General features: G+C 37.9%; 1 protein-coding gene across 2 annotated transcripts in view; it reads right to left on the reverse strand.

Moving 5' to 3' along the window:
- Window positions 1–12,427, reverse strand: part of LOC136884989 (epoxide hydrolase 4) — a 45,674-nt gene extending 33,247 nt beyond the window's left edge. For both annotated transcript variants that reach the window (XR_010861447.2, XM_067157358.2), the window contains exons 1-4: window positions 12,099–12,427; window positions 11,728–11,852; window positions 8,836–9,111; window positions 5,372–5,523 (exon numbers count right to left, since the gene is read on the reverse strand). Coding sequence is in view for 1 of the 2 variants with exons in the window: in XM_067157358.2 (XP_067013459.1) it covers window positions 5,372–5,523; window positions 8,836–9,111; window positions 11,728–11,852; window positions 12,099–12,317 (772 nt within the window). In the remaining variant the exon portion in view is untranslated. The remainder of the gene's footprint in view (window positions 1–5,371; window positions 5,524–8,835; window positions 9,112–11,727; window positions 11,853–12,098) is intronic.
- Between the last annotated feature and the right edge of the window lie 3,505 nt (window positions 12,428–15,932).

Below are 15,932 nucleotides of genomic sequence, written 5' to 3' on the forward strand. Positions count from 1 at the left end.
CGCATCTCCATCCGCATATATTGTGCTGTTTAACTATATTACACCCAGTATCAAAACAGATCTGTTAACATAATGAAACAGGCCTGATATCTGTCACCAGACCATCTCGAGTTACAGGTTTAAAAGGGATTTCCTCTTGCGACAACTACAAACGTATTGAACGGTACCCTTTCGGAAGCTTTGTTCCTTCCTTCACTAATTGCAAGCAGGAGGGAGGTAGGCTTGGGCCAGATTTATGGCCTTGTGGATTCAATGCTCTTTGTATATCAGCCATTCTCCCATACCAATGTCGAGGGTTGCCTAACCATAAGCAGAAATAAGATTATACTTGAATGAAAATCAATAAACTTCACTATACAGTTTGCATCTGCCAAGGCGCTAAGTTCACGGATATCTGCATCGATGCAGGGCTCTAGTTACAGCGTGGTGTGAAAAAAATGTCAGTGATTTCCTTAAGACAGTCGTTCTGTGAAGTACGGTCGAAACCATTTACTGCGACATCGCTTATTATGACATCATGAAACAGCTTTTTTTTATCACGTCCAATGTTGATTTTTGTTTGTTACGTATTTGGAAATTGCTGACAAAAACTCTTCAAACTCTTGTTTTCAGTAGACTGTAGATTTCAAATCTGTCTGTCAAATAATCAAGGGAAGCACTGCTGTGAAATGTCACAAAAGAAAGGGAAAATGTTTAATAGTGAAGAAAAATTCCAAACAATATTGCAATTAGAAAATGTAGAAACAAACTTCAGCATCATGAAGGAATTTGATTTATCACACTGAATGATTTCTATGAAAAAATTAAATGGCGTATGGCTTTTAGCGCCGGGAGATCCCAGGACTGGTTCGGCTCGCCAGGTGCAGGTCTTTTGATTTGACACCCGTAGGCGACCTGAGCGTTGTGATGAGGATGAATGATGATTAAAACAACACATACACCCAGCCCCCGTGCCAGGGAAATTAACCAATGATGGTTAAAATTCCCAATCTTGTTGGGAATCGAACCCAGGACCCCTGTGACCAAAGGCCAGCACGCTAACCATTTAGCCATGGAGCCGGACAATGATTTCTATGATTTGGAAGGACAAAGAGAACATCCTATTTATTAACCAAGATCGTGTGGGACATTACTGATCAATTTACATTGTTTGTACTTCTTTCCTCACTTATATTTTGTTGGCATATTATTGCTGTACGTACTGTGTAAACATTAGAAGAAAAATTCCTATGAGGTCCTGCCCCACAAATAATTACAAATACAGTACTTATTCACTTACGTCTGTTGAAGTTTTAACTTCATTCTGTTAATTAACCATGTGAATGTGCAGCCTAGAACTTACAAATATGACATTTTTAACGACAGCAAAAATTTGTCTTTTACCACCTGTATTCATCTAATTCCCTTCTCTTTTCCTGTATTTATCTGCCTTTCCTCTTACCCTACACATATCCCATATGAAGACTAAAGATCTGATGCTTGTTTGAAGGGGCCTAACATCTAGGTCATTGGTACAAAATGGGACGAAATGTAATGACAATTTAAAAGTCCAAAATTCATCCACTGACCAGAATTCAAAATGTGATTATGAGAATGAATGAATGGATGGATATGAATAAAATAATCAACAGATCCAACACACAATACTGAAAGCTAAGAATAACTCCAAAATCAAACCACTAACTAGAATTCAAATAAACAACGAACAATGATTATGAACTTAAAACAATCAGCGGTTCTGACCCGCAATCCCCCACCTTCTCAAACTATCTTGAAACAATAGTATTACTGACGAAGGGACTGCTTCCAAAGCACAATCCACGATTCTTGTCTAAAGGGGTCCGAAATTCAGGTCAACGGCCCCTCATAATGGTAGTTATCGCTAGTAAAGTAGAACCATGGTATTTCTCATGTTGCGGTGCTAATGAAAAGTTACGTAGATTCATGGTGTTCCGCACATTATGGTTGCTCATTTAGTGGGACTAATCACAGGCAACACTCAGACCCGTGGTGTGTCTCACAGGCAACGCAAACCCGTGGTGTTCTGCATATAGTGGTAATCACAGATACTGTAAACCCACAGTAAACTAATCTCTGCTGCTACTAATCACAAACCTATTGTGTACCTAACAGTGGTACTACACACAAATAAAGGAGACCCATGGTGTTCCCTGTGTGATTGTACTAATTGCAAGCAGTTTCATGGTTCTAATTCAATCATCCCTCAGTTGCCCCTTTTAGTTGTTTCTTACGACAGGCAGGGGATACCATGGGTGTATTCTTTATCTGCATCCCCACCCACAGGGAGGTACTGAAGATCTGTCAATGAGTATTGAAGCCCACCTTCTTGATGAAGCTGGGAAGCAGAAACAAGGTCGTCGGGGGCTGAGAAGAACTGGGAAATGTCCTTGTCCTTTTGTGTTTTCATGTCTCAGTCTCTCCTCTTTCTGTTCCCTCTTTCCACACTGATCTGTCACTGTGATTGTCCCATTATCTGTTTCTTTTCCTATCCCTCTTCCTACAAATTATTTCACTGAAACAATACATTATCCACACTTATTTCAGTTAGGGGGGGGAAAAAAAATGACAAAAAGTTCTTCCTAATTAAAATTCTGAAGAACTTGCTCTCGTAGAAAAATGTCAAACTTCCCTATTCAAGATTCTTTATTAGTCATTAAGTAACACAGTTACAGACTGTCATTAAGTTCACATGTACAAAAAAAATTTCACATAATCACTTTATTTTTAAGATCACCAAAATCTGAATTAAAGAAATCATTTATATCAAAAAGCCTTTTATGTTATCCATATATCAAGAGTAGTTTTAAATTTACTTATTGATGCTTCCACAAGAATATTTGGAAGTTTATAAAAAAACTTCCATTTCAAATGTAAGTGGCTATTTATACATCTGCTTAATCTAAATTAAGGTAACATGAAGAGACTTCTGGTATTACGTTCATGTATTTCCAAACGTTTATAATAAGTTTTCTTTGACACATAACATATATATACATATGCTAGGTACAGTCATATGTAATTTGCGAAATGCATTTACACAGCTATCTCTTATCTAATCCCATGAAAATTCTAATTGCTTTCTTTTGACACAAAAAGATTTTTTTAGCTTCAGGACTATTGCCCCAAAGCCTAATGTCATACTGAATGTAGGAATGGAAAAAGGCTAAGTATGCTGTAACAATCATATGATAACCAACATGTTTATTTACATAGGAGAGAAAGAACTGTAGATATCTAAATAGGTACTTAAATTATTTACATGTGCTTCCCAAAAAGTTTACTGTCTAAATAGTGAAGTAAAGCAGTCATCTCTGTACAGAGCATGAAGGCCCTTGGAGTGGTGGAAGGTAAAGGCCTCCACTACCCTTAACCTCGGCACCTGATGCGGTAGAGTGGTTAGCTCTACGCCCGGCCGCCTTTGCCCCCAGGAATCAACCTCGTACTCATTTTTGGTGTAGGCTGACTGAACCTCAGGGCCACATGCACCTCCGGAAGTGGAAATCTCTTTTCTTAAATTTTATGACTTCCTGACGGGGATTCGAATCCACGTCCTTCCGGGCGAACCGAGCACGCCTTTACCGCCTCGGCCAGGCAGCCCCTTTACTGTTTAAATATACTAAAAGTCTCACAAATTTACATTCAACAGCAGAATTTTTAAGGCTAAATTCAATATTTCCCAAATTTTCTTCATTTACTGTTGAACTACTGGCCTGAAACCACACACTGGACCTATTTAACATATCATCTGTGAAAAGAACAGTATTAATGCCCACATAATGTGGTAAATCATAAATAAATATCGCAAACAAGAGTGGACCTAAGATCAAACCCTGAGGGATTGCAACCTTCGTTTCTTTAAGTTCTGACTTTCCGTTACCGACAACTACCATTTGCATTCTATTCTTCAGATATGATTCAAAGAAAGAAAGTTCTGCACAATCCAGACCATATAATTTCAGTTTATACTAATCAAATGCTTTATTTAGGTCTATTAGGGCAGTACATAGTTTTTTTTTTCAAAAGCAACTAATATTTCAATTACTAGGTTCTTTACTGCTTAAATAGTAGATCTGCCTGACATAAAACCAAATTGTGAGGAACTGAAAAAATTATTTTTATCCAAGTACAAATAGGCTACATTGGTTTTTCAGAACTGCCTCAATTACTTCACCCAAAATAGAAATGAGTAACTGGTCTATATTCAGATGGGTAATCTTTATCCTTATTTTTAAACAGGGGAATAGTTTTTGATATTTTGAACATCTTTGGAAATATACCTAACTTAAGTACATTATCTGTTAAACTCTTTAGGGTCATGAAGTTTGCTATACAAGTGCAATTATTATCATTATTATTATTATTATTATTATTATTATTATTATTATTATTATTAATAATGTTGGATAAGAACAGTTGCCCACATTTAATAATATTTTTCGAATACAGTATTTGCAAATGTGTATAATTTAGTAATGCGGGTAACACAGAAGCAGATGTACAGCAAAGCTGGAAAGAATTCAATCTCAAAGGAAGTCTCTCCAAAACAGCGGTACTGCCGCAAGCAATAAAGTCCAATAAATTTCACCTTGAATGAATAAAAGCTTACCATAGCAAAGGTTTTGGTTCCACCTAATACCAATTTATTTTACAAACTATTGAAATATATATTTTTACACATGGGACTAATTTCGACCCGACAGTTGGTTGGGTCATCAGCCATTTAACATAACCTTAAATTCAATTGGAAATACATATAATATGATATGTACATTCTAAGAACATTTCTAGTGGCTAACTAATCATGATAGCTTATCCAAAACATATCTGAGAATCAAACTGGTGAAACACCAGCCATTAAATTGAGTTCGACCACTGAATTGAAAAGACAAGTAACAATATGTACGTTCTAAAACGCTTTGTAATGGCCAAATGTTTTAAAGATAGCACAATATTTTACGGGTCTCGTTAACATATCTGAAAATCGGACTTTACACACTAGCATAAAATGAATTCGTATGAAGCAAAGTTAGATTTTAAAATATTTGAAGTGATTCTTACAAGATCATAAATGGCACATTGTTATGTTGTGATTTGTAGGACAAATAGGTTATGATGTACCAATCGGCATTGATCCTAGGTTGTTGATAATGTCAGTTTGTGGTATATGATGTGCAATAAAAGTTGCAAGTAGACTGTTTCAGATATATATGGTCAATGTAGTCACAAAAATCAATGTCCTTCAGAAATCACCAGCAAAGACCAAATGAGGAATAAATTTATAACACCAAATGTGATAACTGTGAGAGTCCCAAACCCCCACAGACATGAAAAGAACTGTTTCTCAACTTACCTTTTCTAGAGAATGAGTACTTGTAAGCATCAACATAAGGAGCATCTTCTTTCTTCTTCTGGAGATGTTGGAAGCACTGGTTAATAATACTCAAGTCTCCCTGGAGAGCTTCAGTTTCAGGCAGATAAGGTAGTTGGATGAAATTCACCCAGCTGCAAGGGAACAAACCAAATGAGAAAATCAAATCTCAAGTACACTTCTTAACATACAAAGTTAATGACTGAAAATGTTTAAGTTCATGAGTATTGTATAACTGTTACAGGCGGTGTTACTAGGAATGTAGAAATTAAAGTAAACTCAATGGATTGGCTCTTTAAAACATTCACAGAGACATTTGAAAAACAAACAGATCTCTTGAATCTATTTTATACTGTAATCTGAACATATCATTCTCTGTAAAACTGTTGACCTTTATTATGTTCTTGTTCTGTATTTTCATGTAAGATTTTGTAGTGTAGTACAATATGAACATCAACATAATTCACTTGTATCAGTGTCCTTATAATTACACTCTTGTCAGTGATTGGGAAGTAGAAATGGGGGGGCAGAAAAAATTATAGACAAAAAGTACCCAGGTCTGAGGGGCGGGAGGGAGAGGGGGAACATTCAAATTTTTAAAAAAGGCTATGATTTTTTTATGCTCTTTGAGCAAATTTCGATAGAAATATAAAGGTTAGTCTATCAACTTTAGTGTGGTAATAATAGTACTATACAATAAAACTTTCACCAAAGGGACAATAATTAAATATGTATTACAATTAAATAGAAGTTTGGCGTGATTATACTATTAAAATCATTTAGTATTTGACAACACTAACAAAACACACACTAGGTAGGATTGTAGACATTTATTTAGACTGCCAGATTGACTAATGGACACGAAAAGCAGGTGAATCATACCCCAGTGTCCACGACCTACTCCTGCCAACCTTCCTCACACTACAAGCAAAGCTTCCACCACTTGCTGTGATGCTGTACGAATCTGTTAGCCGCAACGAATGACATTTTGTGCGTATTTCTGCCAAGTGTGTTCCTTAATAATTACGGAAATTAAAGGAAATTATTATATTATATATTTTTAATAATCCTAGTTTCAGGCAGTTAAAACTGGAAAAAAAAAGTAACGTTTTCTTCACAAAATGGGGGGGGGGGTCCTTGACTGCCCCCCTCCCCGATTGGCTGATTGTGATTCTGGCTATGCTGCTGAAACTAATTTTGAGTAGTAAATTTAAACTACCTGCAAAAGAAAACATACAGTAACACTATTATACCTGAAAAAAGAAAAGCTAATTACTCAAGGTTGAGAGTTAGGCTTCTGCTGAAAACACATTAATAATAATAATAATAATAAATTCACTATGGAGATAGAGTCTGACGGATGCCTTCCTTTCTTGGATGTTCTAGTAAGAAAGAAACCGGATGGCTCCTTAGGACATTCCGTATATCCTAAACCTACCCACACAAAATCGCTATCTTCAGAGTCTCACCACCATCCAGCACAAAAACAAGGCATTCTCACAACACTCACCAAGAGATGATACAGATGGTTCCCACGGGAAACCTGAAATGTGTGTCCCGAATGAGTAAATTTATAATACTAAAATAAATGGTTCGTTATTGGACATTATAAATTTTCCAGCTAACTGGTTGCCAGCATTTTGCCCCATTGTACTAAGTTGGGCTCACCAAGTCTCTCATAGTGCACTGGCACTGCCGGTGGCTCCAAGTAGCCTACGCAGCGGCCTCCACAGTATGCACTAGCCATGCATCTTCCTGGGTGTGCTATTTACCAACTGATGAACCCAACTTAGAACAATGAGGCGAAACATTGGCAACCGGAAATGAGTTAATTGGAAAATTTATAATGACCAATAATGGAGCATTTATATTGGTATTACTCACGAAGATGGCAAGATGAATTTGTGAGCCATCAAATATTCAGTTGGAGATTGACACACTCAAAGTCATGTTCAAGGGTAATGGTCACAGCGATTTGCAGATTCATAGAGGCCACATCCTAAAGAAATGACCTAGCAAAGCTCACAGAAGGCAGAAGTGAAGGGAATTGCCTACCTGCCTTACATTCACAACACCCCAGATCAAACTGCCAAACAATATATAAACCGTGTTTGGCACCATCACTAAAACTGCTCACAGTCTGGGTAAAACCAAGGACAAATTGTCCCCACTTTTACATCCTGGGGTATACAAAATTCCCTGTACTTGCAGTAAGGTATATATTGGCCAAACATGCCAGTCCATTGGTACTCTTATCAAGGAACATGAACAAAATATTTGTTTCAACCAGCCAGACAAATCGGCAATAGCTGAGCACACTAGTTTCTTGACACGGCATAAGCCCAAAAGCCTATGTCATGTCAATGATAATGTTTTTTTTTTATTTGTTATGTCCCACTACATTTGACACTTTTCGGAGACATTCGAATACCATCATCTGAGCCATTCAGACCTGCTAAAATATATTACATATGTCAAAGCAAGGATGTTTCGATAAAAAATATATCCTGTTGCTTTAATGCACGGCCAACTTGATTGATATTTTATTTTTTATTTTTTTGAAGCTACCTTGTTAATTTAGGATTTTAAAGTGATTTGATAAGGTACATAGAATTTGAGTAGATTCTGACAAAAAGTAATGTATTTTGATAATATTAATGTCAAATTAAAATCTCATTTACATAGAGCTAACTGTAAAATAAAAATACATCAATTATAATAAAATTATACATTTATTAAAAAATGATTCAAGCTGAAGTATGGCAGGAGAAAAGATTATGTTGGTGCAAAATCAGAATAATGAAATGAAAAATATACCAAATTAACTTCAGTTAAGTTCATGAACCAGTGGCAATGCTGAAGGAAATCAGAACATGCCTGAACATTTTGTTTTGTAATTTGTGTTCTATGACTTATAATTAAGTTGTAATTACAGAAATTTATTTCAGCATCTAAACTGCTGGTAGGACTCTAAATACATCACAGGACAAACTTCTCGTATCTGAGGTAACAACCAACAGCATTATCAGGCCAAACAAGGGATGCACAAACTTCTCAGCCTAAGTTTCCAGACAAAGATGAAGTTTTTTTTAAAATGTGTCAGCACATACAGACACGATAAGACCTCTTATCAGAGACAACAGCAAACTGCTTTTCATCACTTGCCAGCAAACAGGACTGCATTTTGCCGATTTCCATAGTTTCGGTTTTTAATTTTCCTATGTAAGTAAGAATACTTCTAGGGATGGGTTTGAGTACCCGGCAAGCATAAAGAAAGGATCTCTTCTCAGCTACTTCAGGCCATCATTTCAAGTCATTTTTACATGACTTTCTCCTTATTAAACATGCATCCCAGTTAGTAAAGTGGTACCACAAATGCAAACTTATTTTCTTTATAACAGATTGGATCTGTAAAATATTTCACTAACGGTTAAGTTATGTCTTACCTTGAATTGAAGGTACTTGCTCGAGGAAGCTCAGTCCAGTATATATTGGGATGGGGGCAGGATATGGACACAAACTTCTCCACTAGCTCAGGATAGCGATGTATCAGGTACCAACCCAGCAGTGCTCCAAGATCATGTCCTATCAGTGTACATCTGGTAACTCCCAGAGCTTCAATGAAGCTATGAAGTTCACTTAGAATAACATCCGTCCTGTAACTGGTTCTCCATGCTGGCTTGTCCGAGTCCCCAAAGCCTTTCAGATCAAGAGCAACAATCCTGGAACAATTATTGTGATTACAATGAGTTCTCACTTCATAGCACATCGGACACCCACGAGTTGTTCAGTAAATTCTGAAGGAAAAATAGGGGAGTAAGAGAAAAGTGTATATGCTGAATTGTTTACTTTGTAATATTTTCAAACAAGGTGTAATACCTCACTGTAATGGACTATCAGAAGGCATTTGATAAAGTGTAACGTCACAAGATGACTGGAGTATTGGCCTAGATGGCAAAGACTAGAGAATTATTGCTAACTTATACTAGAATCAGACTGCTTTGTGAGAAGAGAGAAGATGTACCTAACCAAGTAGGAAAGATCACAAAGTTGGAATTGAAGGACAAATTGGGGCAAATATTTGTTTATAGGAAGGGGAGTTAGGGATTGGAATAACTTACCAAGGGAGATGTTCAATAAATTTCCAATTTCTTTGAAATCATTTAAGAAAAGGCTAAGAAAACAACAAATAGGAAATCTACCACCTGGGCGACTGCCCTAAATGCAGATCAGTAGTGACTGAAAAAAAAAGTAAGGCAGGGTTGTATTGTGTCTCCATTGCTATTTAACATATATTCAGAATAATATCTTCAGACAAGCACTGGATGATGTGGAAATAGGAATGCTTTTAAATGGCCAGTGGATAAATAACTTCCGATGTACGGATGACAAATTTTTTTGCAGAAAGATTACAGCACCCCACAGATAGTAGCAATACTTTAGTCATAATATTAAGAGATGCGTTCCAAGAGTTCTTGGATGGAGGTCCATTTACTGTCTGCCTGCATGGGGAGAAGGACGTAGGGAGCATGGCTGCCATGGAAATTTGGGCAGACCCACTGCGGTTGCCATGGAGATCAAGTCTGCTGCTTGGCTTGTGTTGTTTGGAGTTGCCAGAACTCTTGCTTCTGAATTACATACCTACAACAGAACACAGCAATCTCAAGGAACAAACAAGGGAAGGAGAAAGGAGTGCAGGAATGTGGCAACACCATGCAATGCTCCTCCCTTCAGCCCTATCTGTCAAAACACTTCATTTAATATTATGGGTAAACCACAAACAAAACCATAACATTAATGTAAAGAAAACTAAAGTTATGGTCATATGCAGAAACTTCATCCTTACAAGTCACCTTAAAATTGACAAACGTGTTGAACAAGTTCGGAAATACAGATCTCTTTATACCATCGTTAACAATTAACAGAATAATTCGTATGAAGGGAAGGATGCACTGGACAAGCCAGGACTGTGTTTAACAAAATTGAAAATGTTTAAGAGTCTCAAGTCATCATTAGCTACAAAAATGAGTCTTCTTTGCTGCTATGCATTTTCTGTTCTCCATTAGTGTTCAAACATGGACTGTGATAAAGTTGCTCAATAAAAAATGACAGGCCTTTGAGATGTGGTTCTACCGAAGGATGGACAGATCATGTCAAAAATACACAAAAACCTAGTATTTTCGCACCTCTACTTCCTTGTACCCTAATGAACATATCTAATAGCATACCACGGCGCCTACAAGAGAACTGGAGATAGCGTGAATGTGTACCGTAACCAAAAAAATTCATGTTTTACTGTTTTTAAGTTTACTATTTTCTGGGAAGTGTTAATATCAGCAAGTCACAAACCATTGCTTCCTAAGATTCTGTAACAGGTGGGGGGAGGGGGTAATTAATTCTGCAGGGAGGGCCCAACAGAGATTCACTATGCCACTGTATTCATGTTACTTTGCAAGAAATTTTGTGGCATCCCTACTGGATTACTCCAAAATTATATCTGTGTGAAGCATGGCACTGTATGCCAGACAAGCACTAAAAGGTGATAAAATGTATAGAAAAGGAATACGTAGCTTTAGGGAGTCTGATGAAACTGATGCAACAAGATAGCTAGATTAAACTCACCTAAATTTTTTAGGAAAATGTGCACATTAAAGATGGTAAAGGAAGGTCATCACAATTGACAATCAGATCTGATTATTATATTCTATTGCTTTATGCTTTACATCACACCGACACAGATAGGTCTCATGGCGACGATGGGATAGGAAAGGCCTAGGAATGGGAAGGAAGCAGCCAAGGCTTTAATTAAGGTACAGTCCCAGCATTTGCCTGGTGTGAAAATGGGAAACCACGGAAAACCATCTTCAGGGCTGCTAACAGTGGGATTCGAACCCACTATCTCCCGGATGCAAGCTCACAGCTGCTCACCTCTAACCGCATGTCCAACTCGCCCAGTAATCAGATCTGAACTGACAAAGTAAGCACAAGATAACTGTGACGACTGCTGTATCACGCCAGCAATGACCTGGTAGGTCATACACTAAACCCTCTTATAATATACATTACAATATTTAGTAATATTTTCTCACAGTCAAGAAAAGGAAAAATGGTGGGTGAGAAGGGATAAAATCCTCTTATCTCCCACTGACATCTAAGCAGAATTTAGGTACATATGACAAAAGCAAAGGAGCAGAAGTTTATAAAATTGAAATTATACAAAAAGCATTAAATTACCATAAGAGGCCAGATATGTCTACTTTTAAAAAAAAACCTTTCAAGGAATACTGGCACACAAATAATAAGTTATTTTTCTTCCTAACTACAAACTACTGACATACCTAAAATGCTTTGAAAAAGCTTGAATTTGATGTCTCCAGCCAAGCCAACAATCGGGAAATCCATGAAGGAGCAGTAGAAGTGGTTGATGTCTACTGCCCGATTCAACATAATGAAGTTTCACACCCTGAAAGTAAACAGTCCAATCAGCTGCTTATACAAACATTACATAAATCATGGTTGGGTAGTATCAGCTGAGTGGATCTTTTATACTGATATGTCTCCCTTGCAAAAATGGAAAAGCTTAGCCTAGAGAATAAGTATTTTAACATTAAATAAAACAGCTCATTTACACTATCATAGCAACAAATAATGAACTATATTTAAAAATGTTCTTATCTGTGTGACATTGATGAGAAAAGCTTCAATATACCTTTAACTTCATGTATGAATGCTGACCAAATGAGGAATCAATCAAGCACGCCGGTGGTGTATCGCGGCTTTCTACGGAAAAGTCTTTCGAATTCCATAACATACGCAAACATCTTTTCAGAATGACCCAACTTCCCACCAGGAACGAGAAAAAATGGATTTTAAATGAATCCCAAAACGAAATAGATACAATGCATTCTTCATAGCAATCGCTCCCCATTCTCTGACAGAAGTACTTCTTATAAATTGAACTGTAATATGTAGAGACAAGAACACGAATCGTTCAACACTTCCTAATGCCCCAATACTGTCCAACCGAACGGGCGAGAGTCACTTGATCATTCGACTGACTGGTGACTGATCCCTGATCATTCATATCAGGGGGCGCTTCGATTTCAAGGGCAAAGTCGGAAGATGAACGTGACGCAATGATTGGTGGGAAAGAGGAGTGTCATTTCCTATTGGATATCGTCCTGGTTCCGCGTTGAAAATTGAGGTTATTGAATGTTCGTTGATGGAAATATGTCAAATGAAAGTGATGTCTAGAACTATTGTTATTTTTATTCACGGGAGAATTCCATATTACGTCGGTTTTACACTATGTACCGATTAATCTTAAAATGTAAAACTGCTGACGAAAAGTAAACATTGCGTGCGAGAAATCAATTTCGCGGAAAATGACACTTCAGAAATACGTGTAGGAAATCACCGTTCTGACGCAGAGAATTACTCTCGCTGAGAAGGATATCCGCTGTCTGCGTTTACTTTAAGATATATTTTGCCGTTTTTGTGCAATTCACTTATTTTAACGTACGGTACTCCTAATACCTTCTTCCAATAAATAGGACTTCAATTCCTTTTTTTTTCAATTCCTTTTTTTTTTCTGGTTTGTTTCTTGATATGTCACTGTGCTATGATTACTTCCCGTTCTATATTACAATGAGAAAATGCATAGAGAGGTGCGGTAAAATACTACCGCCTCATAATTTAAAAACACGTAGGCCTACCGTACGCCTGGAAGAGTTCGGCAGTAGGCCTACTGGTAACCCCGGGGTAGGTACTCCAGTCGATTTTAAGGGAGAAAATTATTCTGAAATAGGCTATATAGAAACGCTGTAGGTGGCATTGACAGAAAGCTGTGGTCACTGGACAATATCAATTACCGGTATCCATTATGCTGCGCATCATCGCCGTCTCTGACGCATTCCTGAATGTCGTGACCCCAACCAGCCCCTCTTGACGTACAGCACCGGTAACTGCGCCATGCATTTTGATCTATCGCCCTCACCAGTGAACATCCCCACTATGAGTGGAGACAGTATACCCTGCCTGTTGTAAGATGTGACTGAAAGGGGAGCAAGGATCTGAACTTGGGTGCGTGGCTTGGCGACAACAGTTCACTTAGCTGAGTCCGGCATTGTTTCACTTAGGTACTTATGCCATGCTCCTCTCTTTCATCTATCTTATCCGACCTCCCTTGGTCAACTCTTGTTCTTTTCCAACCCCGACAGTATTACGTATAGAGGCCAAGGAAGTCTTTCATTTTCATGCCCTGCATGGCCCTTGTCTTTCTTTGGCCGATACTGTCATTTTTCAAAGTGTCAGATCCCTTCCATTTTTTCTCTCTGATTAGTGTTATATAGAGGATGATTGCTTAGTTGTTCTTTCTCTTAAAGCAATAATCACCACACCACCACCACACTTGGCACCAGGGGCTCTCAACTTGCGAGTGTGAGTTGGCGACCACAGGGCCCTTAGCTGAGTCCTGGCATGCTTCCACTTATTTGTGACAGGTTCCTCGCTTTCATCTATCCTATCCGACCTCCCTTGGACAACTCTTGTTCTTTTCCAACCCAGACAGTATTACATATGGAGGCCTAGGAAGTCTTTCATTTTCATGCCCTTCATGGCCCTTGTCTTTCTTTGGCCGATACCTTCATTTTTCAAAGTGTCAGATCCCTTCCATTTTTTCTCTCTGATTAGTGTTATATAGAGGATGGTTGCCTAGTTGCACCTCCTCTTAAAAATATAATCACCACCACCACCACCACCACCACCACCACCACTCTTCCATTTTCCTTCTGATTAGTGTTGACAGAGAAGGGTTGCCCAGTTGTACACTCTCTTAAACACAATAATCACCTTCACAACTCATCAATGGCGAAAGGATTCTCCTGTGATCATCTTCACTTGGTCTATCCAGCATTGAGCCGTCCTCAAATGGGTCTGGTGGTGTCAACTTTGCCCTGCATAGTAGCCTCATCTTTTCAATGTTCTGCCCATTTTGTCTCATGACATGACCAAAGAATTGTAGTATTCGCTCAGAAAAACCCTGAGTTGATAATCATTTGGAAATTTTAAAATTTTTTCTAAGACTGAAATATTGCTGCATTTTTCCATCCAAAGGATGTGTAGAATCCTCCGCCGACACCATATTTCAAAGACGTCGATATGCATTTTGTCATTTACTTTAATAGCCCATGTCTCACATCCATACTAGAAGAAAGAAAAAGAGGACGTTTACAAGATAGACTTTTGCGATACTCTTAAAAATAGCTAAATATGATCCAATAAATGGAAAATATAACAAAATATTTATACTTCCAATGAATGATTTTTGCCATTAATTCTTTTGCATTAAAGATACAATTCATTATACAGTCTTATTACACTACCTCAATGAATTTCCTTGCTAGTTCTTTTAACTTAATTCCACTAGTCTCTATCATAAATTCATTATCAGTCATTAAAATGTGGTCAGTACCAAAGACATTTTATTTAATATTGCAGTCTTACACAATGGTGACAAAGTCCACATCGCTGCTCCTGCAAGCCGATGAAAATCATATTAGTTACTGGAGTTAAGAACATGCTAATTGTCCCCATGGGCAAAAAAATATTTACTTGAAATCATTTTTTGTTTTAATATTCATATCTCTTATTCCCCTTTCTTCTCAGCATTTTTCCTCCTGTGGGTGGGGATAGTAGAATAACACCCACGGTATCCCCCACCTGTCGTAAGAGGTGACTAAAAGGGACCTCAGGGGCTCTCAACTTAGGAGTGGGTTGGCAACAATGGGGCCCTTAGTCGAGTTCTGGTAATGATTCCACTTACTTGTACCAGGCTTCTCACTTTCATCTATACTATCCGACCTCGCGTAGTCAAATCTTGTTCTTTTCCGACCTTGATGGTATTAGGTTTGCGAAGCCTGGGGAGTATTTAATTTTTATGCACATTGTGGCCCTTTGCTGATACCCTCACCTTTTGAAGTGTCAGACCCTTTCCCTTTTCTCCTTCTGATTAATGTTGGAAGAGGATGGTTGTCCATTGTACTTCCTTTTAAAACAGTAATCAACTCCACCACTACCACCACCACCACCACCACCCTTGGGCTTACTTGATTCCTCAGATTGTTTTTATGATAGTTTTTGATCTGTTTAGACCAAACATATTGAGATATTTTGCAAATTTGCAGTTTTCAACATTTCAACTGAGCTGATCAAAAGTTACAGTGATGAAAGGCAGCTATTTTAATATGATAAAGTTCTATGAGTGTTTTAAGAAGGCCGGGTTGAGAGGCTCAGACGGTTGAGGTGCTGGCCTTCTGACCTAAACTTGGCAGGTTCGATCCTGGCTCAGTCCGGTGGTATTTGAAGGAGCTCAAATACGTCAGCCTCGTGTTGGTAGATTTACTGGCACACGAAAGAACTCCTGCGAGACTAAATTCCGGCACCTCGGCATCTCCGAAAACCGTAAAAGAGTAGTTAGTGGGACGTAAAGCAAAATAACATTATTATTATTATTATTATTATTATTATTATTATTATTATTATT

This window comes from Anabrus simplex, chromosome 13, assembly GCF_040414725.1.
Source record: "Anabrus simplex isolate iqAnaSimp1 chromosome 13, ASM4041472v1, whole genome shotgun sequence".
Lineage (NCBI taxonomy): Eukaryota > Metazoa > Arthropoda > Insecta > Orthoptera > Tettigoniidae > Anabrus > Anabrus simplex.